This window comes from Acartia tonsa, chromosome 1 (assembly GCF_053477335.1).
Source record: "Acartia tonsa isolate MP-2025a chromosome 1, ASM5347733v1, whole genome shotgun sequence".
Lineage (NCBI taxonomy): Eukaryota > Metazoa > Arthropoda > Copepoda > Calanoida > Acartiidae > Acartia > Acartia tonsa.
Genome location: NC_137260.1, coordinates 11,887,724 through 11,911,658, shown reverse-complemented (window position 1 = coordinate 11,911,658; position 23,935 = coordinate 11,887,724). Strand labels below are relative to the sequence as shown.

Below are 23,935 nucleotides of genomic sequence, written 5' to 3'. Positions count from 1 at the left end.
ACTCAGCTATGGTAAAGGATAAGACAATGGACTATAAATTGATATACATTCAGCGGCAAGATACTTTTCTCTGTATTAAAAATATTTGGATACCGTTAGTTTGAACCACCCAATCAAGATTTTTAAAAAGTCCCCTCAATCCTATATCCCCTTCCTCCAGAAGACAAAAAATTTTTTTTTTACATACTTTATAAAAACATCCAGTTTAAAATTAATATTCTTTAAAAATGCGGCAAAAATATTTCAGCTGAGTTAGATTATTATGCACTCCTCTACATAGTAGAACACCTTCAAGTACAGAATATACCAGGGCCTAATCATATACATATCAAAATTATGTACAGTTTTATTATAATTTTGTAAAGTCAATTAGTGAAATAATTAGATTTATTTTTTAAATTTTACAATTTTGTTATTGATTGGTTTTTGTTATTTTAAATCTATATTTTTTATACATTTTTCTAGCAGCTTATTTTCGAAGCTAAGACTCTAATTATGGTTATTAAAGTTTCTAAAAATGTAAATGAATTGATAGCATGGTTATAATATCTTAACTTTAGCTTTAATTTTTAATTTGTGTTTCAGTTATGAAAAGTGATAAACAATAGTTTAAATACTAAAAGAAAAAAGGGTAAGTAATTTTTTAAAAATTAATAAATCAGCTTAGAAAACAGAAAAAGAATTCGAAAACATCATTTCACGTCCGAGCTCTGCTTTTCAAGAAATAGTATTTTGGTTGATTTAGGCTGTTTTTTCCCTATATTCCCTATATTCTAGGGACGAAGTGAATAGTTATAATTAAGTTAAAAATATAATCTTTTTGATAATCAAAGGCCTTAATAACAAAAAAATGGAAAATATGAAGAAAAATATATAAAATGATATTTTTGTACAGTTTGATTTTAACAAAACGTTTGATAGATCATGTAAACATTTATTCAAATAAGGAAAATACAAATCACAAATAATATTTTATTTGTAAGGTTACAATAAAAAAAATATGCATAAAAAGCAACCTTTTATAAATATAGATATTTCAAACATTAACCTATGCTAATTTTTTCGCCTCGATCTCGATAAAGAATGAATCGATGGATTTTTACCTTTAAAAGAAAACTCTAAATTCTTAAAGTCTTCCAGAGACAATGGCTGCAAATATTATTGAATTAACAAGCACTAAACTTGAATAAATATCTTATTTCATACAATGATTGCTTTTTTAAAATTTAGATATTTAAGATTTTCATAGTTTATAAGTAATAATATTGTCTATAAATCGTTTACATTACTATTTATGGTTTCAAGACTAACGCAGGAGTGACAAACGTAGGAATGGGCATAAGTTGAAAGGTCTAGAATATCAAGTTAATCAAGTATTTTCATACAGATTAGGTTAGATTAAGATGTGATTATACAAATAAGAACCCCGCAAGGGTTAGGCATTTTTAAAAAATAAGAGATGGTTTCACATAGGTTATGTTAGAATATTACGTTTTTCACTCCTGCGTTTGTCCTAGAACCCATTTTATCAATTGAGATGTTTATTTTAAATTAATTTAATCAAATGTACATTAAGATATATAAGTTGGAAAGAATTTTAATGTTAGAAGGAAATTTGAAATCTGCATCAAATTTTATGGATTTTTTATAAAATTCGTTTTTTTAAAATTCTTTATCTAAAAGCGGAAATACAATTTAAGTTAATTAATTTTGACATCCACATCATTCAACCAATTAAAGCGCAGGTAGTTTCCAGTCCACCTATCCTATTGGTCAAAATTTATGAACTTAAATTGTATTTCCGCTTTTAGATAAATTATTATACAAAAAACGAACTTTATAAAAAAAATCCTTAAAATTTGATGCAGATTTCAAATCTCCCTCTAACATTAAAATTCCTTCCAACTTATATATCCTAATGTACATATGCCAGGTGTCCCACGACAATGTTGCCCGGAACAGTAAAGAAATTAGTCAAAAGAAAAGCATCAAAATCTAATCTAGGAATTTCATCTTATATCAAAATGTTAATGCTCTTATTCTTGTGATAACAAGGATGACAATATAAACTAACTCAAAATCGAACAAAAAAAATAGTTTTCATAATATCTTTATGGCAATATCAAGAGAATCATAGGTGACATATTAATGCTACTTTATAGTAGAAATTTAGGCAAAATTTTAATGATCATTTGTTAAACAACCCCCTTTACAGTGGGGGTAGATTCATCCCCCTACACACCCCTTCTGTCCGCAAACATTTTACTTTTGTAACAAATTAAAACATTGCTTTTATAAAAAGAATCGGTTTGAAATATAGTTGGCACACTCTCTTAAAGTGTAATAAGAGTCCAATATGAAAATATCTGAAGTGGCTTATATACTAGGAAAATCAAATATTTTGTCAAGGAGGAGAGATATGAAGACAATAGACTTATAAACATAGAACATTTTTACACGAAGCACCACAAAGTTTAAGTTAACATTATTAGATGTTTTTATTGGATGATTTTTTTCAATATGTTTAAGTTCGAAGATTTTTATCTCAATGTTTTTGAAAACTTTGAAAAACATTAAACAAAATATTGAAAAAACACTGAAAAAAAACATTGAAAGAGGAGAGATATGAACACAATAGACTTATAAACATAGAACAGTTTTTCATTATTTTAAAGAACTTTAGATAAAGCAGAATCACCAATCATGTATAAGCATAACCACTGATCCGAGTGGATTCTCTATATTAGGTAATCTTAACATAGGTCCTGTGATTATTTTTCTAGTTCCACTATGCTCTTTAGATTACAGAGCCCTAAGATGCTAGGGGCGTATCCGCTAGTTGTAATATAAATCAACAGAAATTAAGCATACATTCTAATATAAGATGAATAATTATTCTAGTGATCGAGGGATATGGATCATCATCAGGTAAAGGTACAGTATCAATTAGTTATTTTTTTTTATTAAAATCACGCATTTTGCATCCCCCAAGTTTCACATCCTATTTTTCAAACTAGCGGCATCGCCTCTAGCCTATAGGGGCTTTGCCCCAAGAGGTTTGATCAAACCAATTTTTTGTATTTTAGATTTCAAAGAAAATTTTTTTAAAAATTTCTTTGGGGGGGGGGAATTTTTTTTTTAGGGTCGGAAGTCGACCCCACTATTTTAATTTTAGTTTTAAAAAAAAATTGGGGGGATTGGGAGAGTCCCACCCCCCAAGAAAATAGTTATAAACCTTCCCGGGACTTATGAGAAGCTACCCTGTTAAGGAGAACCCGATCGGTTCAGCGGTTAGCGAGATCCTTCGCTACAAACAGACAGACTATAGTGTTCCTTTTTCGGTATAGAAGATTTTACTCTTTACCGTTTCAAAACTAAAAAGTACACTTTATAATTTTCTTTTAGATTTTTAAAATTTGTTTATAAACCCTCTATTTACATATATATGTAGATGTACTTAAAGTTTTAAATTTTTGTTATGGACTTGCTATGTTCTTAAAGACGAAGAAGCTACGACAAAATAAAAAAAAACATCTCATCCCTTTTTAAAATAGCATACTAACTTTTATTATGATTTGTAGAATGATTCAATTCATAAAACACGATTTTGGCCTTAATTCAGTCTTATGAAAATATTAAAACTGCATAAATGAAACTTATAACCAGGGCTCGGCAGCCGCCACTAAACCTTAAATTTAAACCGGTTTGGCTCTTTTTGAAAAGAGGGATTGTCATATTTTAATAAGGTTTAGACTTCCAGATATTTTAAAATTGATGAAGGTCGTTTTCCCTGAGGCTTAAAGGCGGATTATGGTCGGATGCCGAGCCCTGTTTGATATATCTATAATTTTTTGTTATTTATTTAAAGAATTACAATATGAGTACAGTAGACCTTCCATCCTTGGATCCCTGTCTCCACATGCAGTTCAGCTCATTTCTTCCAATGCCAATAGAGTGGTTGTGTGTCCTACTAGACCCTCCAGCCTTCCAGGATCTGCAGGTTAGTCTGATATAAGAGAGTAGTTAAGATTCCTTCTAGACTTCAAATATCAGCAGAAGCAGGTTAGTTTAAAGTGTGTTTACTCTAATATGTTAGAGTAGTTGTGTATCCTACTAGACCTTCCAGGATTTGCAGGTTAGACTAGAGTATGTATATTCTAATACAGTAGAGTAATTCAGAGTCCTTTTAGAATTAAAGTTAGTTTAAAGTGAGTTTTTGCTCTAATGTGTTAGAGTAGTTGTATATCCTACTAGTTTAAATAATTAGCAATTGCAAGTCCTTCTAGATCTTCTAGACTTTACAAAAAGCATGTAAGCCTGAAATGCATGTACTCTAATATAATAGAGTATTTATCATCCTTCTAGACTTCAATGATTACATCCTATATATTCACTTTTCTAAAACTAAAAAAATGGTAGAAAAAAATTATTCTGCTACATTAGGTAGTAAAGTCTTTTTGTTCGTAGATTAAAATCTCGCTAACCAATGAACCGTTTAAATTCATCATTTCCTTGAAGCTTTACATAGATCCCATGATTATTTAAAGGTATCTTATTTTTCTATTGAAGTCTTGGTATGATTTTAATCTATTTTCCATACATCTCTGATGCTAAGGGCGCTGCCTAATGTGCCCTAAAAAGTGTTTATATGTAGAATTAAGTGGTATAACAATATAAATTTTGATCCGAAATCTCTTGAACAAATTTATGGCTGTTAATACTGCTAAATTTATTAACCTTTACAACAGTTTGTATTGAATTATTGAGAAATATATTATATATAACATAACATTGTGTAAGGATAGATGTTAAGTATGTAGGGGGGGGGGGGGCTAGTTGTATGTAAGGGGGAAGCTTTTATTGCCTTCACGCTCTTTCATGAGCTGGGCTACTCTTTTCTCGAATGTAAAAAAAATTTAAACATTTAATGTTGTTTTGAGCTGTTGTATTACTTTCTTACGAGAAAGCGTAAAGTTACACCAAAAAAATGACGTCATACAATAAACTTGACCAATGAGATGCAAGTGTACACTGTAATGGACCAATGATAAAATTTAAACTTGCCTCTGATTGGTTATTTTATCGTATGACGTCTATTTTTGGTGCCACTTTACGCTGTCTCCTTTATTACTTTACTCTAAAATTAATATTAGCTACATATAAAAGTTAATTGTCTCCATAAAAATTCCAAAATTTGTATACAATACATTAGCCAAATCTGGGTTAGATAGTAAGTTATATCTTCTTGGCTGGTGTATATTCTTTTATAAGCAACCATTTTGTCTTTTTTTAACTTAAAACGAACAGCAATAGGGCACTGATTTTTAGAGAAAGAAAAAAATTCACACTCAATTGAAAAAAAATGAAAAAATAAATAGTTATTGCAAATAGTTGATAAGTAAATATACAATAAATCTTGGAGTGAATTATTTTGTGACCTATTTCAATTTGAATTGGAAACAAAAAGGTTCCCAGCTATAGCTACAGCTTCAGAACCTTTGGACCAAGTAAATGTGCATTTAGAGTCTGATCCTTAAATCCTTTTCAACTTTACCAAAAATATTTTTAGATTCAAGGTTTCAAAATATTAGGCTTACAAATTTAGGCTTATGCTAATTAATCTTGTAAGATTTAATCTGGGTCAAATACCTAAATGCATACATTTAAACCTTTTAAAACACGATAAATGGAAACGAGACTTTTAAGGATTGAACTTTGTTGAAGAGTGCAAATCCTGTATAAATTGTGCACCAATAATTTTCTAAATTCTTGAAAATAAAGTTGCAGATCTACTATTCTCTTTCTTTCCTGTTCATTCTTTCTTTTCTTTTTTTCCATCTCTCTCTCTCCCTCCCCATCTCGTTTTCTTTCTTTCTCTATAATTTATTTCTTCAAATATACCTTTTCCAATTTTTCATATCACGTTATTCTGATAATTACTTAAAGAATAAAGTCCTATGTTGATATATTAACAGTATAAACGTATATATCTATCTATCTTTCAAGTATCTACCTATCTTTGTTTCTTCTCGCTTTCTTCTTTCTTCCTAAAGAAGTCTTTAGTTGTGTGAAAGATATTTATATATTTTAATAGATTAGAAAATCCATAAAAATGATCTTATCTATCTAACCGTTTACAAGTCTTGACACCCAGATAAATACACAATCAAAACTAGCTTTTTTAGTTTATAAGATTTTATATCTTATTGTTCAAGAGAGAGGGGACAATGGGCTGTTTATAACACTAGTCTCCAAAGTTTTATAATAACGTTTCCTTATTCGTTGGCTTAACAACTTTGGAGGCTTTAGTAAATTTTGATTGGTTGATTCAATAAGTTCAGTGTTCAATCGTTTCAACTACTAATTTTAATCTACAGAAGGGGTAATTTTGTTTATCATCATTGGGAATGTACGTCAATTGATCAGCCATTGTCTTATCATTTTATATTCCTGCTTATTCTTCTTTTATCATCAAGTAATGGAGTCTCCTCTTGGTTTGCAATTTCACAGTTATTGGTTCTTTTAATTGCAAATTAAAGAAAATTTTATTTAAGATTTAAAATTCTAAAATTTATGGGATATAAATCAAAGTGTAAAAATTATGTTTTTTTTAAAATGTACTGGAATATCAACATGATTATTAATTTTATCTAAATTTCTTTTCTTATGTCCAATTTTTTCTAAATATGAGTTGATGTTCTTAAAAGCGAAGCTTTTCTAGAATTAGGGTCGATCTGTCCGTCTGTCCATTCATAACGGATAGCTCTTTTCATCAATTAAGACTGCTAGAATTGCCATATCGATTTAAAACTTTGTATGATGATTCATATCACACTTAGGAACTATTAAGCGTAGCAACTCTATATCCGTTACGAGAATGTCCATAAGTCAATTTAAAACATGCTGATTTTTAACTTTTTGATTCAACTTTTTGTATGATAATTATCCTATTCTTCTAATTTCTTAATTAATGATTCCTGGGACAACAGGGTATTATAAGCATCTCTAGTTCTTCCTTCTGATTTTAAAGCTTTACTTTTATGGATATTGTCATACTTGAATTTAATGTATAAATTAGAGTTTCTCTCTAACACACGTAAAATTTTTGCAATAAAGAAGATTGAGAAAAAAATGATCTTGAATTATGCATCTTTAGTAAACATCATAAAATAAAATGATTTTATATCACGAATTAATGAATCTTTTTCTCTCTAATATTTGTGTTTCTGATTTTTATATTTATAGGTAGTAAGATAAACAATAAACCTTACCAAATATTACGTTATAAGCAAAAATCTTAGAATTATATAATTTATGGTTTTGTGTATATATATTATCATCGAAACTTCTATACAATTGGACATTTAGGTAAGGTTTATTAACATCTTGGGGCGGTTTTAAGCTATTTTCTGACCTTCTCCACCCCCTCTCCTGTCCCCCCTACCCTAGGTGCGAAAAAACTGGTAGATTATAATGTAAACTCATGCTTTCGTCAGACATGATTATGATTATTTTTTTGAATCATGGAAAGAAAACGAAATAGTGCGTTTCGTTGTATTTTTACAGTAGCTTTTTTCCTATTTTTAACCCTGCGGGGCCAATATCCTAAACCTACGAGGCAATCAATAGCATTTACCTAACCTAACCTAAAATAACCTATCAAAAGCTAATGTGAAAATACAACGAAACCGCTACTTCGTTTTCTTTCCATGATCCTTTTTTTCTGCGCTTCAAATGGAAATTATCAACCTTATTCTATTTTATGGTTTGTAACAGAGATCTAAAGGGATAAGACAATGGCCGATGATTGATTTACATACAACCCCCAATTATAATACACAAAATTACCTCTTTTGTAGATAACAATTAAATGTTCAGGGTCTAGGCACTCAACTTAATGATCCAACTAATTAAAATTCAGTACTAGTCCCCAAGGTTGTTAAGCCAACGAATAACATAAAAGGTCCTACGACAAACGCAGGAGTCCCAAACGTCGGAGTGGACACTTAACCTAACCTAACCAATTTTAGACCATCTTATCTGCGGGGCGCTTATTTGTTCATTCATATCCTAACCTAACCTAATCAGCATAGAAATACTTAATAAAATTAATATTTTAACACTCCTGCGTTTGTCCACTCCGACTTTGGGACTCCTGCGTTTGTCCTGGAACCATAAAAAGTTGTTATTTGACTTTTGGGGACTAGTGTAATAAACAGCCCATTTTCCCCTCTCTCCTCCCTGGGTTTGTGTGTTTATTTATTATGCTTACTGGCCAATGCAGTAAAAGATCCAATAAATATATCAAAATATATTTTAGTTGCAAAACACTCCAGCCAAAAGTATAAATTAAAAGAACACTTCGCTATTTACCATTTATAGATTTATTGAAATTTATTGAAAAGTACCAATCCACATTCATATTAGACAGCTTCTATTGACTTTTTAAATGGTTTAGGTAAAACGGTATGAATATGTTAATTTGCATTTTCTGATTAAAATCTTTTTTTTATTTTTTAATTCGCAACCATTTTTTATCATATTTCATTGAAGTTTAAGTATATGTTTACTTGTCACGTAAGATCCCTTACAAGTAACTAAGATTCATTATATTTTCGAGTAATGTAGAAAGTTAAAGAAAAATTAATTAATTAAAAAATTTTGCATATAAATTCTCATCATAGTATTATAGACAGTATTCTGCAAATTATAGGATTAATTCCAGTTTTGTTTGACCCGAGGGGCCAAATGCCTAGACCAACAAATCAATTTTATTATTTTCATTTTATAATTCGTGTAATAGTTGTCTATAATACGATACGATAGTTTTTCAGCACAGCCCAGAACCGGTTCAAATCCAGCGGATATTGATCAGTTTCAAAAGCCATACTGCTAGATAAATTATGGTTGTCTGTCAGGGCTTTTTCGGGGAGGAAATATTAAATAACATACTTGTTTATTCCCACGTCCCATATTTCATACGAAAATTATAGGAATGGTAGCTGGGAGGGAGGTGGGCCCGGGGGGGGGGGGTAAAGAAAAGCGAAAACATCGATTTCCGTTTCCAATTTGTTTTAATTGTTTCCTCTCCCGTTTTTAACCAAGAAAAAGCAGTAAGATGTACATAATGTTTTATAATTATAAGCATGAGGTGCGTAGCTAGTTTTCAAAATTGACAAGAAACACTCTTTCCAATTTTGCAATTTCTTCATGTTTAATTAAATAAAAACTTTTAAAAAGTTTTTAAACATTTCAGGCAAAGCTTAGTTTTCTTTTATTAATTGAGATCAAGTTGCAGATTAGCTGCACTCCTTATTTTATGACATTTAAAGCCTAATAAATAATTTAAAATGATAAAGTTTCATTAAGTCAAAAAGCATTACTTCAAATAGACGTACAGGCCTTCATATTTTAAATACTTGAGTTTCTAGGCTGCACAAATAAATAAAAATTGTAATACTATGCCGTTTACCCTAACAACTAGAAATTGTTAAATCTCAAAAAGCTCTAGTTTTAAACATTTAATTGTCTCTGGCATATTGATATACTGACGTATAAACTTATAGCTGATAATCGTAGAAAAGCTGTGCTTTTAAAAGTAAATACATAGAGCATGGAGTAATGTACTGGTTGTGTTATTTTTGTGTAGTACCAGCTTGCTTTTTGTACTAACAAAAGTTTGAGGGTTGATTTGGGATGTAAAACTTTGTATTTTGATTTACCTTGATTATTCTTGGATATTTTAACAATAACATTGTAGATGAGCAACAAAAAGGGAAAAAGAAAGGCAAATATCTTTTAACAAAAGGTCATTTTTTCGTGTATTTTACATAAAGTTGGGTGGCAGTTTTTATTCAACATTACAGAAAATACGCAAAAAATTACTCTTTTTTTGATAAAATATTAAGACATATGCTTATTTAAGGTTAGGTTAGAATTAGTAAGAGCTGAGCAAGCCCAACACAATGACAAATATTAAACCCTTAACACCTCACATAAGGTTAACATTTAAAACCTTTTTTATCTAAACGGCGTTGGAAGATAATATTTTAATATGAATTCGTACCATTTTGTAGCATATCTGCAGTAAGGACCATCAATCATTTTCTATACTTTAGTATACTCTTACACAATTCAAATAATAGAGTTACATTAGATCATTGTTAACTCTAATATGATCTTTCAATGTAAACAATAGGGCTAGAAAAGAGGCAAAAAAATAAGTGATTTAGTTTACTCCTTTAGTTGTCCTTGTTTTATTGGCTATCGCTTAATAAGAATTTACTCTATTGTACTTTCAGTAGCAAATCTACTCTATCATTTTTTGTAAATTTTATTGATCAAAATTAATCTACTATATAAAAAACCTTGATGCCCGTCTGTCAGTTTGATATAGTTGTGATTAATTTCTTTGCTAATAAAGATAAAAGTCTATGACAAAAAAATGCAAATTATCACTTTGTCTTTTTTATCACAAGAAATACCCCAAAAAATCTCTTCTTATTTGCTACTTTGATAATCAAATTGTTACTTTAAAACAAAACCTGGAATTCTACAGTCTATAGGTCTAATACTTTTAGTACATCGTTGGTCTGAGTAAGTCCAATATTTCTAGGCGTGGTAAAAACTCATTAAACAATGTAGAAAAATATCTGTTCTGCAGGAAGATAGACATTGTTCGTGTATTTGGAAAGGTCCTGGGACAAACGCAGGAGTGACAAACGTCGGAATGAACAATTAACCTGACCTAACCTATTTTTAACCATCTTTTAGGTTTTTTTTTAAATACCTAATGTGGACATTTTTGTATAATAAAAGCTTAATTTAACCTAACTTGTAAAGAAATACCTAATCAACTTAATATTTTAGACACTCTTTGTCTGTCCACTCCGACGTTTGTCACTCCTGCGTTTGTCCTGAAACCTTTGTAAAAATGTTTATTTTCCATAGTAACATTAATAAATCAATGTTTGTATTTAATTCAGCAAACTATAAATTATTAATAATATTCTATTAGTATGTTAGTTTAAGATTATTTTGTCTTAAGCTAAATATCTCTGAGAATGCTGGTCCAAAATATTTCTTTTTAGGAAAGCTTCATAAATGTCTAGGGGTGGTTTCAGGCTTTATATCCTTTCCCTAGAGGTTAGGGAGAAAGCAACTATTTCTATTATGAAATTATATCTAAAGCCAAAGATCTAAGAAATAATGGATTGTGCTTTTCATAGAAGCTTTACAGGTGAAAAGATACTAAGGAGAGACAAGTAAAATGATAAGTTACTGTGGTATAAAAACAAGGATGACAACATCCATAAAAGCGAAGCTCTGAAACGATAGGACACACGGATATTAACACTTGTATATTGTCAGAACTGAATAATCAGAATATAAATGAATAAGAGCCAAAGCAAAATTGTGAGTAAATTTGTTGAAAAACTTCTTAATACAGGATAATGTTTATGGACATACTTACATTTTTAGGATTTGATTTTAGAGTTACTGTGCTTATAATATTGTACTTTGTTGTCCCATGAATCAGTATACCAAAAATTAGAACACTCGGATAATTAGACCACATAAAAAATTTTTGTTAAAAAAGTAAAAAATCAACATGTTTAAAATGGACGTACGGACATTCTGGTAATGATTACAGAGTTGCTACGCTTTCTAAATCATACCTAACTACTTCAGGAATCACCATGCAAAGTTTGAAATCGATAGGACAATTCTAACATGCCTAAATTAACAAAAAAAGGCTATCTGTCTCAGACGTACATACGGACAGACGGACGTACGGACCAACCCTAATTATAGAAAAGCTTCGCTTTTTAAAAATATGTGAATAAGAAAGTTCTATATAAGAAATACAAATATTACTTTAATTAATTGATTTGAATTTAAAGATTTCATTCTGGTTATATAAATCTAATACATTTCATAGACGCACCCACCTAATATGAAGTAGTGGGAGATAAAAAAATACGATTGCAAAATTAAAATTGTACTCATAATATTTTATTTTAGGTTATGCCGAGGTTGTGAACGCGGGAAAGTCTAAAACTAGTGAAGATCAGGCAGGAGTTAAAGATGGATATATATAATTTAATTCGTTTAGCTAGACTTTAATTATCATGGTTGCATTCTTCCGTGTCTTTAAAACAAGATAATAGTAGTAAGGATGTTTAGTCTGAAGCTTAAGATATCGGAAAAGGCTGATCTAAGTTGGTTGTACTTTTCAGAGAAGCTCAAGGAATGTCTTTTGGTGTGGCTTTAGTTTTTCCTTATCCCCCATGCCCATCCCTGATGGCAAGAGATGAATGTTCTAGGTTTTATTTTAGTTAAACGCGATGCTAAAGTCAAGCTGCTATTAATTGTGAATTTATCGTATGATCACCTGTTGAATTATAATTAAGATTCAAAATCAAAATGGGGAGGGGTAAAAATTATTAATATATTTTTTAATATGTGAAGCTTGGAGGAGGGGTAAGTTAATTTCATCCCCCTTTATAGGGATTAGCTTGATTTTAGATTTTAAAACGAATATTGACTTTAAAACAACAATGAAATATCCATCTTTCCATCAAATAATAGGCACATTGTGTTACGGAGACACTAACTCCAGAGATTCAGGCAGAACACATAAGGACACATTTAATTACCGAGAAGCTTCTCAAAAACTAATTTTGATGTTGTGATAGTATATAATTTGTTAAGTTTATTGCATTTTCTGTTCATACTGCCTTCTTTGTTTTTACGATATATTATGCGATATAACAATATTCTCATTGATGATAAACGAAATAACACTTTTTGTAGACTAAAATTAATGATTGAAAAGTTTAAAACTAACCCATCGAATTTCAATACAAGTACCCAAAGGTGTTCATCAAACGAATTAGATAACGAGGTTATAAAACTTTGGGTACCAGTGTATTTACAGTTTAATGTCCAAACCCTCACTACTACATTGTTTTAAAACAAAGATTTGATGTATAACAATTCAATTAAAACCCTGCTACGAGCTTATAACTTTAGATATCCTCCTTATAATAAAGTAACAGGATGTTTGCTTGTGTGTGTGTGTCAGTCTGTTGCCTAGTTACAAGCAAATAAATATAGAAATAAACTTTGATTACAAGAGACTTTTCAATAATTAGAAACTAAGACCAATATTTCAATTTAAGTCTAATATTTTAATACAAATCTAATTTTGACAAGAACAAGAGGTTTATACATAAGAAGCGTAGCAACAACAATATTATAGAGAATTACGTTAAGAAAATACTCTAAAAGAGAGACTGATATATTTCTAAGTACTGCTCAGCTGAAAGGAAGATACAATTACAAAAAATCCAATACAAGGTGTTTTTGTCTATTTTTGATAAGTTTATTGTTACCCCCACGAGCATAAAAAAGTTGATTAACACTTTTGTAAAGTTTCGCCAGACTCAGACAAAAAGTTGATCACCTTTCAATTCAAATCTTTTCTTTAATCTTTCCCCCCTACCTATCTTATGTCTTAGTAACATATGGGTTTATCAACATATTTTTCTTATTAAGATTAGTAAAAAAGTTCATAAATAAAACATTAAGTACAAGGATACACATGTGTGAAGCTTTTTTAGTGCCTATAAAATGACGTTATACTGGCCTACCATTGGTTAATTAAAATGTATACTGACCTACCATTGGTTAATTAGAATGTATATTGGCCAATTATTGGTCATTTGTATTGTATGGTGTCATTTCTAATAGTCGTCAAGAAAATATAACTTTTTCCTTAAAACGCCTTAGCTTTAAAGAGGGATGGACGGACAATATTAGTATAAGGAGTAGAAGCTTATTAATCATAAAAATATTTACATATAATTTGAAATATTACATTTACTTTTAGCGTACCTAACGGGTAGACAACCAGTCAGGCTTACGAACTGACATACAAAATTTTCATTAAAGAGTATCTTCGTTACAAAATAACAATATAGCAACATATCAGATAAATAGATAATGTTAATTGTTGCTAGATAAATCAAGGAAAATGTATAGAGATAAATTCTAAATGACAAATTATAACTATGTAAAGACTGTGCAGATAGAAAGATAGTATGTTATATCTGCTAGGCTGCCAAGTTACAGCAAAGTTACAATTTTCCACCTCATTGCATTTTCATTATTAGATATGTACACAACATACATTCCTACACTGTTTTAGATAACAAGGACAATCTTGACCATGACCTTTTAATTTTAGTCAGAAATTGAAAAAAAATCATTAAAGAAGAAATCATTTTAAGTGTTCTTTCAAATTTATCATTTAAGTTTAAATTATTTGTTAACTGTAATACGGAATAACAATCCTTATTAGAGAGTGGTCTCGCTGATACAAACTTAAACTAAAATATTATTTGTCTTGTAGGTGATGTTCTGAGGTTTTAAATTTCCATGAATAAATTTATTATCATAGCTCAATTTCCCCAAAAACTTCCATGAAAATATTAATAAAAGAGAGCTTATAAGATTTTACAAAACTAGAATGACATTATTAAAATAGAATGATTCTTCAATATCAAATTAAATTTCCAAATTCTAATTGTTTTTAAAAAACATACCCTTCTGAATCTGACTAAGATTTGTTTTGTCCTTCCTAAGAAATACCTTATTGTTACAGGAATCAAATAGTATACTTTCTGAAATCTTTAACTCCATAAAAAAATCTGTATAAATTGCTATATCCAAGAACACGGATAAAATTGAATTATAGTCTTTTCAAGTCTGATTCAAATTTAACTCCATCTATTGATGTGGGTGGAGACAATAGAGGTACAAAATATAGAAGCTTTGTCCTTTATTCATTCCCATAGATTTATGCCAAGACAAAGTAATTTTTCCGAGTGTCTTAATTTTTTTGGAAGATTTTTAAAACTTAAATGAAAGTTCGAATCTGTAAGGGAGAGATGTGGCCCCTAGAGGAAAGAAAACAAATTAAACTGTCTTAACAAAAAACGAGTTTTTGTTTAAATTTGAATTCTATTTCTATTCACTACTATAGCAAGGAATAAATATTTCAGCCATTATTGTAGTGATTATAAATAATTAAGTCCCTACTGACTTTTGCGATTATAGTTTCTATTAAGAAGTACATAAGTAAAAAATTAAATTCTAAGCTATATAAAATAAGAATGGTTTAATAAAATAGCCTTTATCCTTTGCAAACGGGACTGTTTGACTCTTCATAGTACATAAAAACTGTAGACTAGATGCTAATATGAAATTTTTCCTCTGATTATAATATATCTAAAGGACCACCCTCAACGTCACAAAAAATGGTTTTTGATATTATAGCCCCCATAGTGCCTATATGAAAAATTAAAGACCAGTTTTCTATACAATTTGGGGTCGGAGATTCCGAATCTGGCGTTCATTTTTATGTAGCTGACCTCCTTCATGCCGAAAAATGGCGCCAAAGTTGACTACCCTTCGAAAAATCCGCGAACAACAATTTTAGCAAAAAAAAAATCTACCAAATTATTTTGATCATAAGATAGATAGATAGTTAGATTTTAATTTTTTTCTTTCTTAAACGTTGAGAGAGAGAGAGTGAGAAAAGGAGATAGAAAAAAAGAAAAAAGGAGATAATTATAAAAGGGAGAGAAAGAAAAGATATTTTTTAGATAAAATAAATATAATATAATATATAAATATAGAGAGAGAAAGAGGGAGAGAGAAAAGTGGAAAGAAAGAGAGAGAGGGAGAGAGAAAAGGAGAAAGAAAGAGAGAGGAGAGAGAAAAGAGAAAGAAAGACAAAGAGAGAGAGCGGGAGAGAGAGAGAGAGAAAAGGAGAAAGAGGGAGAGGGAGAGAGAAAAGGAGAAAGAGAGAGAGAGAGAAAAGGAGAAAGAGAGAGAGAAAGAGGGAGAGAGAGAGAAAGAGATAAGAAAGGAGAAAGAGAGGGAGAGAGAGTAAGCGAGAAAAGAGGAAAGAAAGAGAGATAAAGAGAGAAAAGGAGAAGAAAAGAAAGAGAGAGAGAGAGAGAGAAAAGAAGAAAGAAAGAGAGAGTGAGAGAGATAAAAATGAGAAAATGTGTTAGATAGATAAAAAGAGAAAGAGGGAGAAAAGGAGATCCGCGAACAACAATTTTAGCAAAAGGAGAGAGAAAGAGAGAGGAGAGAGAAAAGAGAAAGAAAGACAAAGAGAGAGAGCGGGAGAGAGAGAGAGAGAAAAGGAGAAAGAGGGAGAGGGAGAGAGAAAAGGAGAAAGAGAGAGAAAAGGAGAAAGAGAGACAGAGAGAGGGAGAGAGAGAGAGAGAGAGAGAGAGAGAGAGAAAGAGATAAGAAAGGAGAAAGAGAGGGAGAGAGAGTAAGCGAGAAAAGAGGAAAGAAAGAGAGATAAAGAGAGAAAAGGAGAAGAAAAGAAAGAGAGAGAGAGAGAGAGAAAAGAAGAAAGACAGAGAGAGAGAGAAAAAAAAAGAATAAAGAAAGACAAAGAGAGAGAGAGAGAGAGAGAGAGAGAGAGAGAGAGAGAGAGAGAAGGAGAGAGAGAGACAGAGAGAAGGAGAGAGAGAGAGACAGAGAGAAGAAGAGAGAGAGAAGAGAGAGAGAAAGAGAGAGAAAAAGGAGAAAGAAAGAGAGAGAGAGTCCAAGAGAGAATTAGAGAAAGAAAGAAAGAGAGAGAGAGAAGCAGAGAGAAAGAGTGAGAAGGAGAGAGAGAGAGAAAGACAGAGAGAGAGAGAGCGAGAGAGAGACAGAGAGAGAGGGAAAGAGAGAGAGATAGAGGACAGAGAGAGAGAAAGAGAGAGGACAGAGAGAGAGAGAGAGAGAGAGAGAGAGAGAGAGAGAAAGAGTGAGATAGAGAGAGGAGAGAGAAAAAGAGAGAGTGAGAGAGATAAAAATGAGAAAATGTGTTAGATAGATAAAAAGAGAAAGAGGGAGAAAAGGAGATAGAAAGAAAGAGGGGGATAATTATAAAGTGAGAGTAGGAAAAGATATTTTTTTGGTAGAATAGAAGACCTTACGTGTAATCACCTTATAATAAAGATTGTCTGTCTTGTTTGTCTAAATGTTTGTCGGTTTTCTGTCTATTCTATCTGTTTGTTTGTCTGTTTGTCTGAATGTTTGTTTGTCTGTTTGTCTGTCTGTACTGAAGGATCTCGCTAAACGCTGAACCGTTATGGTTCTCCTTTACAGGGTATTTTCTCATAAGTTCTGGGAATTAAAATATATTTAGTGAACAAGGATGATAACATACATAAATGCTTAACAAAATGTGGGGCATTGTAAAGTGACAGCTAGGAATGGAGGAGACATATAGTTGAAAATTTACTGGTACCAAAAGTTCTTTTAAATAATTATCTTGTTCGTTGGCACAAAAGCTTTAGGTACTGTTATAAATTATGATTGATTTAAATTTTAATCTACCGACAGGGAAATTATATGTTTAGTAATTGGGGGGGGGGGGGGGGGGTATATTTATTAATGACGTTGTACATCAATTTATTCCATTGTCTTATCCCTTCTGCCTATCTGCTACAGAAATGGATATAGAATACGTGTCTATTGTGACAGAGGAATTTTGTCGTCAATTTAGGTTATTAATATATAGTTCTCAGAAATAAGTCAATACCTTCCTCCATGGTAATGGAAAGGGATGAGGTAAAGTCATAAGAGGTGATTGGGATTAAAGTATACTAGCCAGCGGAGAGAAAAATTTTATTCCCGTATTTTATATCAAACTGTATCCATAGCTACAGGAATCCTTTAAAAAGATTTAAATAAATAAGTTGATATTATAATTACTACTAATTACTACTACTAGTTGCTTCAACTTCAGCCTCTGGTAGAAGGACAGGAAAATAGCCTAAAACTACCCAAAGATATTTGTAAAGCTTCCCTGTAAAGTACAATCCATACAGACCAGTAATTTTAAAGTTAATTGACTTCAGACAAAGTGAAAAATAAAAAATATAATTTTTCGGGGGGGGGGGGGGCGGGGGGGGTATTTTTTTCCTAGGAACTATTTAAAAATACTAGCGACTACGCCCCAATGCATTTCGGGGCACTTGAGGTGGATGGAGGATTGAAGTCGAACACACCCTGTTATAAATTAAGTTTTTAATAGAAATTTTTTTTTTAAATCGGGGAGGGGATGGTCATTTATTCTAGTGGCAATTTCTCTTCTGAGGGTGATGTTCCCTCCCCCAAAATAGTTATAAACCTTTCCAATAGTTATGAGAAGCTACAATGTAAAGTAGAACCATATCGGTTAAGATGTTGTTACTGGGTGATTTTTTAATAGGACAAAAATATTGCCTAATTTAACCCATTTACTTTTGACATAAATTAATGAACTATATCTTATTTTCTTCATTGGGTTGGGGAGTTTTGTATACGAAAAAAATATTTAGCGATCTGCTGATTACAAGTAATAATATATCCAGGTTCAGGATCTTCTTAGTAACAAGGATGAAAACATCCATAAGTAGCGAAGCACAAACAAAATCTTGAAAAGCCGAGAAAATCACTTCATGTCGGATGGACAGACAGACGGACGGACAGAAATTTGGAATTGTAGAGTAGCGTCGCTCCAAAAAAAATATGTTGTTATCTTGTAAACATAAATATGTAGTTTTAATGTTATAAAAAACAATATCATGTCAGCCACAACTGCTTTTATTTAAATAAATATTAACTCTTGAAATTGCATATCTATTGAATGTAAACAAGTAAGTGGGTATATCGATCCAGGTTCTTTAGACTTTTTCTGTCTGTCTGTCCGTCATTCCTTAACGCCATGGGAAAAAAAATTTTCTCGGCTGCTATTAAAGATAGACATCTCAAATTTTAAGTTAAGATTTTAATGGCATATGCACATCTAATCAATACATTGTTTTGTCTGTCTGTCTGTCGGTCATACTTCAAAGCAAACATTATTTTTTAAGGTTTCGTGATTTACTTTTATTTTTTAATTTTTAAAGAACTGAACATCTGCCCCATAACTCACTTTGTCTGTTTGTCAATGATATTTTTCTATTTATAACTTAAGTTAATCATGAATGGGAATAGAGAAATTCACGAAAATCTAAAAATCTAGAAATGATCTAGCACCCCAATTAATAAACAAATCTTAATAAAACTTGGTGAAAATATGTAGAATGTAACAGACAGATGGACAAAACAATGTATAGATTAGATGGGCATATGTCATAGTAATCTTCACAAAAAATTTCAGCTGTCTATCTTGAATAGGAGCAAAGAAAATCATGTTTCCCCCATAGCGTTACGGACTGACGGACGGCCGACAAACAAAGTGAATTATAGAGTGACTTCGCTTCTAAAAAGTATCACATTCCTAAAAGTGCAGCTTTAAAATCAGAGGAAAGGTCAGACGAACATTAACCCTTTTAGAGTGTTAGAACTTGTAAACAAATAAGTATAAACAAAATTGTCCTTATTTTTGTTGCAAAATTGCGTAAATAATTACGTTCAATTTTAGGACTTGATTATAAAGTTTTCTCGCTTATGATATTGTACTTTGTTGTCATAGACATCATTATTCAAAAATCAGATTAATAGGATAGTTATCTGCATGCAACAGTTGGTGTAAAAAACGTTACAACCACTGATTGTAATCTACAGAAGTTTATCATCTTTAGGAATGTATTTCAATATATTAGCAATTGTCTTATCCCTTTAGATCCCTTTTATTTGATCTTTTTGTTACGTTTTCTTTATTCTCTTTCTCTCCCTCGTATTATCTCTTTTTTCTCTCTCTCTCTCTCTAATATTCTTTTTCTCTCCATCGCATTATCTCTCTCTCCTTCTCTTTCTCTCTCTCTTTTTTCTTTATCTATCTCACTCTTTCTCTCTCACTTTATGTATTATTTTTTCTCTCTTTCTCTTTTTCTCTCATTCGCTCTCTCTCTCACTTTCATTCTCTCTCTTTCTCATCTTCTCTCTCTCTCTCTCCTTATCTCTCTTTCTCTTTCCTTATCTTTCTTTCTCCTTTACTCGCTTTCTTTCTCTCTCTCACTCTCTCTCTCTCTCTTTCTCCTATACTCTATCTCAATGTGTTTCTTACCTTATCTTTTTCTTTCACTTTCTTTTTTTCTCTCATTCGCTCTCTCTCTCTCTTTCATTCTATTCCTCTCACTTTCATTATACCTCTATATTTCTCTTCTTCTCTCCCTCTCTCTCTCTCGTTCTCTCTTTTTCTCTCTCTTTCTCTCTCTCTGTTTCTCTCTCTATTTCTCTCTTACTCTCTCTCTCTCTTTCATCTTCATTTTCTCTCTCTCTCTCTCCCTCTCTCTCTCTCCCGCTCTCTCTTTTTGTCTTTCTTTCTCTTTTCTCTCTCCTCTCTCTTTCTTTCTCCCTCTCTCTCTTTCTTTCCCCTTTTCTCTCTCCCTCTCTCTCTCTCTCTTTCTTTCTTTCCCCTTTTCTCTCTCCCTCTGTCTCTTACCTTTTCTTTCCCTTTCTCTCTCTATCTTTATATATTATATTATACATTTTATCAAAAAAAAACCTTTTCTTTCTCTCCCTTTATAATTGTCTCCTTTTTTCTTTTTTTTCTATCTCCTTTTCTCACTCTCTCTCTCTCAACGTTTAAGAAAGAAAAAAATTAATTATATTTATTTAAATCTAACTATCTATCTATATTATGATCAAAATAATTTGGTAGATTTTTATTTTGCTAAAATTGTCATTCGCGGATTTTTCGAAGGGTAGTCAACTTTGGCGCCGTTTTTCGTCATGAAGGAGGTCAGCTACATAAAAATGGACGCCAGATTCGGAATCTCCGACACCAAATTGTATGGAAAAATGGTCTTTAATTTTTCATATAGGCACTATGGGGGCTATAATATCAAAAACCATTTTTTGTGACGTTGAGGGTGGTCCTTTGAACTTGTCTAGTTCTTTTATGTTTAATCAAGAAGAATTAAACAAATTCACAGTTGTCTGATTATAGAATGTAGTATTTCAAATATTTTTTACTTTAATTTTCCTGATTATTATCGCAGCTACCCTTTAAGTAGGATTGTTGGTAAGTGTCGTTCTTCCGCGAATTAGATTTTTTAACAAAGATAAAAATTTTTCCATAAGAAGCGAAGCCTAAAAAATATGGATGGTCTAACGGACAAGATCAAGTGTTCCAAATTTTGATTGAACTCATGAAAACATGTTTAAAGAAAGCAAACTTTTGCAGCCTATGGAGTTCTAAAGTGTACTAATATTTAATCTACAGTATCTTGTTAAAGTCCCCTTCCCCCATAAAAAAGATGATTGTTAATTGCTAAATTATATTTGTGTATTATTGCTGCTCTACTTATAGCACAATTTTCCTTACTTAAATAAATACATAAATGTGTCCTTAAAATTTGAAACATATAGTATACTCTGTTTGCCCTGTATGACGGCCACGGTGGCAATGGCACCTCACTGAAGCTGGCGAATGAGCTACATATTGTTGTTCACCAGGTAACACGTTCATTTATGATCTACTAGCGACTACACCCCTTAAAGGCCTCTAGGGGCACCTCTCCACGCCCATTGGAACCTTCTCCGCATTTTATAATTGCGGTGTAAAGCATCCACTCACCCTACAGCTAGACAACCAACCCTGTGATTGCACGACCTTTGTCCGGAAGTTAAGCCTTAGCAATAAGATTAAAAACTCTGATGATCTTCTTGATCAAAGCTGCTTTTGTTATCAGGCCATGATGGACATACTGCCAGATATAGAAGATGCGCTCACCAGGGAAACTACAGCTAAAGATCAAACTAGTGAGGTAAATATACGTTCTTGTTTTTATGTAGCGGAGCTACTCTATAATTGTAATGATATCATATAATGGAGATACTACCAGATATAGAAACTGCAGCTTATCATGTAACTATTGAGGTAAATATAAGTCCTTGCTTTTGGTAGCGGAGCTACTCTATGATTATCATAGTAAACTGGACATACTACCAGATATAGAAACAGTAGCTGAGGATCTAACTAGATAGGGTCTTTATTTATATGTAGTGGAGCTACTCTATAACTAGAATTTGAGAACAAAACAATGTATATTGTATAAGTCTATTCTCTCTGGGTGTAGGTTTAACCCTGCTGTGTCCTATCCTCACGGGGTTTTTTAAAAGTAACCTAAAAATAAGCATTAAAAGTACATTTTTCTCAATATGCCTTTCCAAAAACATCGAAATAAATAAATAATTTTAGTTACATGTCTATCAATGCGTAAAAACTACAATAACAGTGTTCTTTTGTATTGCAGATTTTTTATGCCCCTAGGGGGCTTCCGCCACACCCAATAATACCCCCCCCCCCTCTCCATATACTAATTAAGATATCTGTTATTCCCTTTTATTCTCTTTTATGACTTCCCCTTAATTTATCATATTTCCCCCTCCCCCTTTAGGACAGAGATAGAGTTTCAGAAGAGAAAAAATAAATTAGTAAGAATTACTAACCTCTATTCGGGGGAAAGGGGGGGGGGTAATTTAAACCCCTCTTAACTCCTCAAAAAATGTTTCGCATCTTATTTTAATTGTATGAAATATAAAGTTTTAAAATTTCTGACTTGACGGTAAATAAAGGTTTAACGGCGGATTTTTTTTTGAGAGAATATGCTTTTTAGTTTGTTTTGTTTTCTTCAGGTTGGGGGCCGGGTAAAAAAGTCTCCTCTCCCCCGAAATAAGGATTTTCTGGAGCCCCCATCCCCAAAACCCCGTAAGACTGTAATGTTCTAAAAGGTTTGTTGGCCATTTAATCAGGGTATGCAAGAATCTCTCACAACATCCACGTATTCTAAATCCATTATGATTAATAATTTTTTTGGAAATAATATTCAGTGTCCCCGACCATTCCGACAGGGATAATTGAATTTTCTTCGTTTTCTATTCACTCAGAGAAAAAGAGGAAAGGAGAGAGATAGAGGAAGAAAAAGAGAGAGGGAAAGAGATATGGCTTATTTTGGGTGTACGATAAACTTCACCAACATCAATATTTTCACAAAAATGAGAATAGTTATAAAAATGATGCGATTTTTAAATTTTGCGTAAAACTTGTTTTTGATGTAACTAAAGGAAAGTGAGTAAGAATGAGATTAATAAGGGAATGGGGTTGTGGAAAAATTTTTACGTAGGATTGTTTTCAGAATCACATTTTCCCTTTGCATCAGATTTTCCTGTACTCTGATAACGTAAGTATCAGTTGGCTAAGATAATGATTCAGTCAGGCCAGACAGAAAACATTTGCCGAGAAATGCTAAAAGCCAAGGTTGACATCCTGGCTATCACCGAATCAAGGTGGACAAACAATGGAGAGTTTAAACATCATTCTGGCTTGAAAATACTATACTCAGGTCATATGAATGAAGATCTAGGCCATAATCAAGGGGTGGCTCTTATGCTGACCAAGCAAGCAGAGCAGGCCATGATCAGTTGGCAACCCCATGGTCCTAGAATTATGGAGGCTTATTTCAAATCCTCAGTTAAAATAATCAAACTGAGAATTATAGTAGCATATGCTCCTACAGAACAAGCAAATACAGAGGTCAAAAACGAATTTTATGACCAGCTTGACTCTGTATTTAAAAATGGTCATAAAGAAAAGGATCTGACCATGCTCCTAGGAGATTTCAATGCTCAAGTGGGGAGTAATAATGAGAATTTAGAAGAAGTTATGGGCAGATATGGCCTAGGCTTAAGTAATGGCAAGGAAAATGACAATGGTGATAGACTTGTAAGTTTTTGCACTGAAAACAAACTTGTCATTGGTGGAACCATCTTTAAACACAAAAAGATTCATACTGCCACCTGGAGATCACCAGATCAAAGAACCTTTAACCAGATAGACCACATATGTATATCTAGACGCTTTAAAGGTTCTCTCCTTGATGTCAGGGTTGAAAGAGGACCTGATGTTAATTCAGACCATTATCTT

General features: G+C 31.8%; 1 protein-coding gene across 1 annotated transcript in view; it reads left to right on the top strand.

The window, feature by feature from the left end:
* Positions 1-580: 580 nt before the first annotated feature.
* Positions 581-23,935, top strand: part of LOC145332227 (protein phosphatase 1H-like) — a 69,362-nt gene continuing 46,007 nt past the window's right edge. Inside the window, exons 1-8 of the mRNA XM_080177184.1 lie at positions 581-631; positions 1,934-2,004; positions 2,902-2,928; positions 3,869-4,000; positions 12,025-12,074; positions 12,592-12,630; positions 21,379-21,465; positions 21,702-21,776. Of these exons, the coding sequence (XP_080033310.1) occupies positions 1,947-2,004; positions 2,902-2,928; positions 3,869-4,000; positions 12,025-12,074; positions 12,592-12,630; positions 21,379-21,465; positions 21,702-21,776 (468 nt within the window). The 5' untranslated portion in view covers positions 581-631; positions 1,934-1,946. The remainder of the gene's footprint in view (positions 632-1,933; positions 2,005-2,901; positions 2,929-3,868; positions 4,001-12,024; positions 12,075-12,591; positions 12,631-21,378; positions 21,466-21,701; positions 21,777-23,935) is intronic.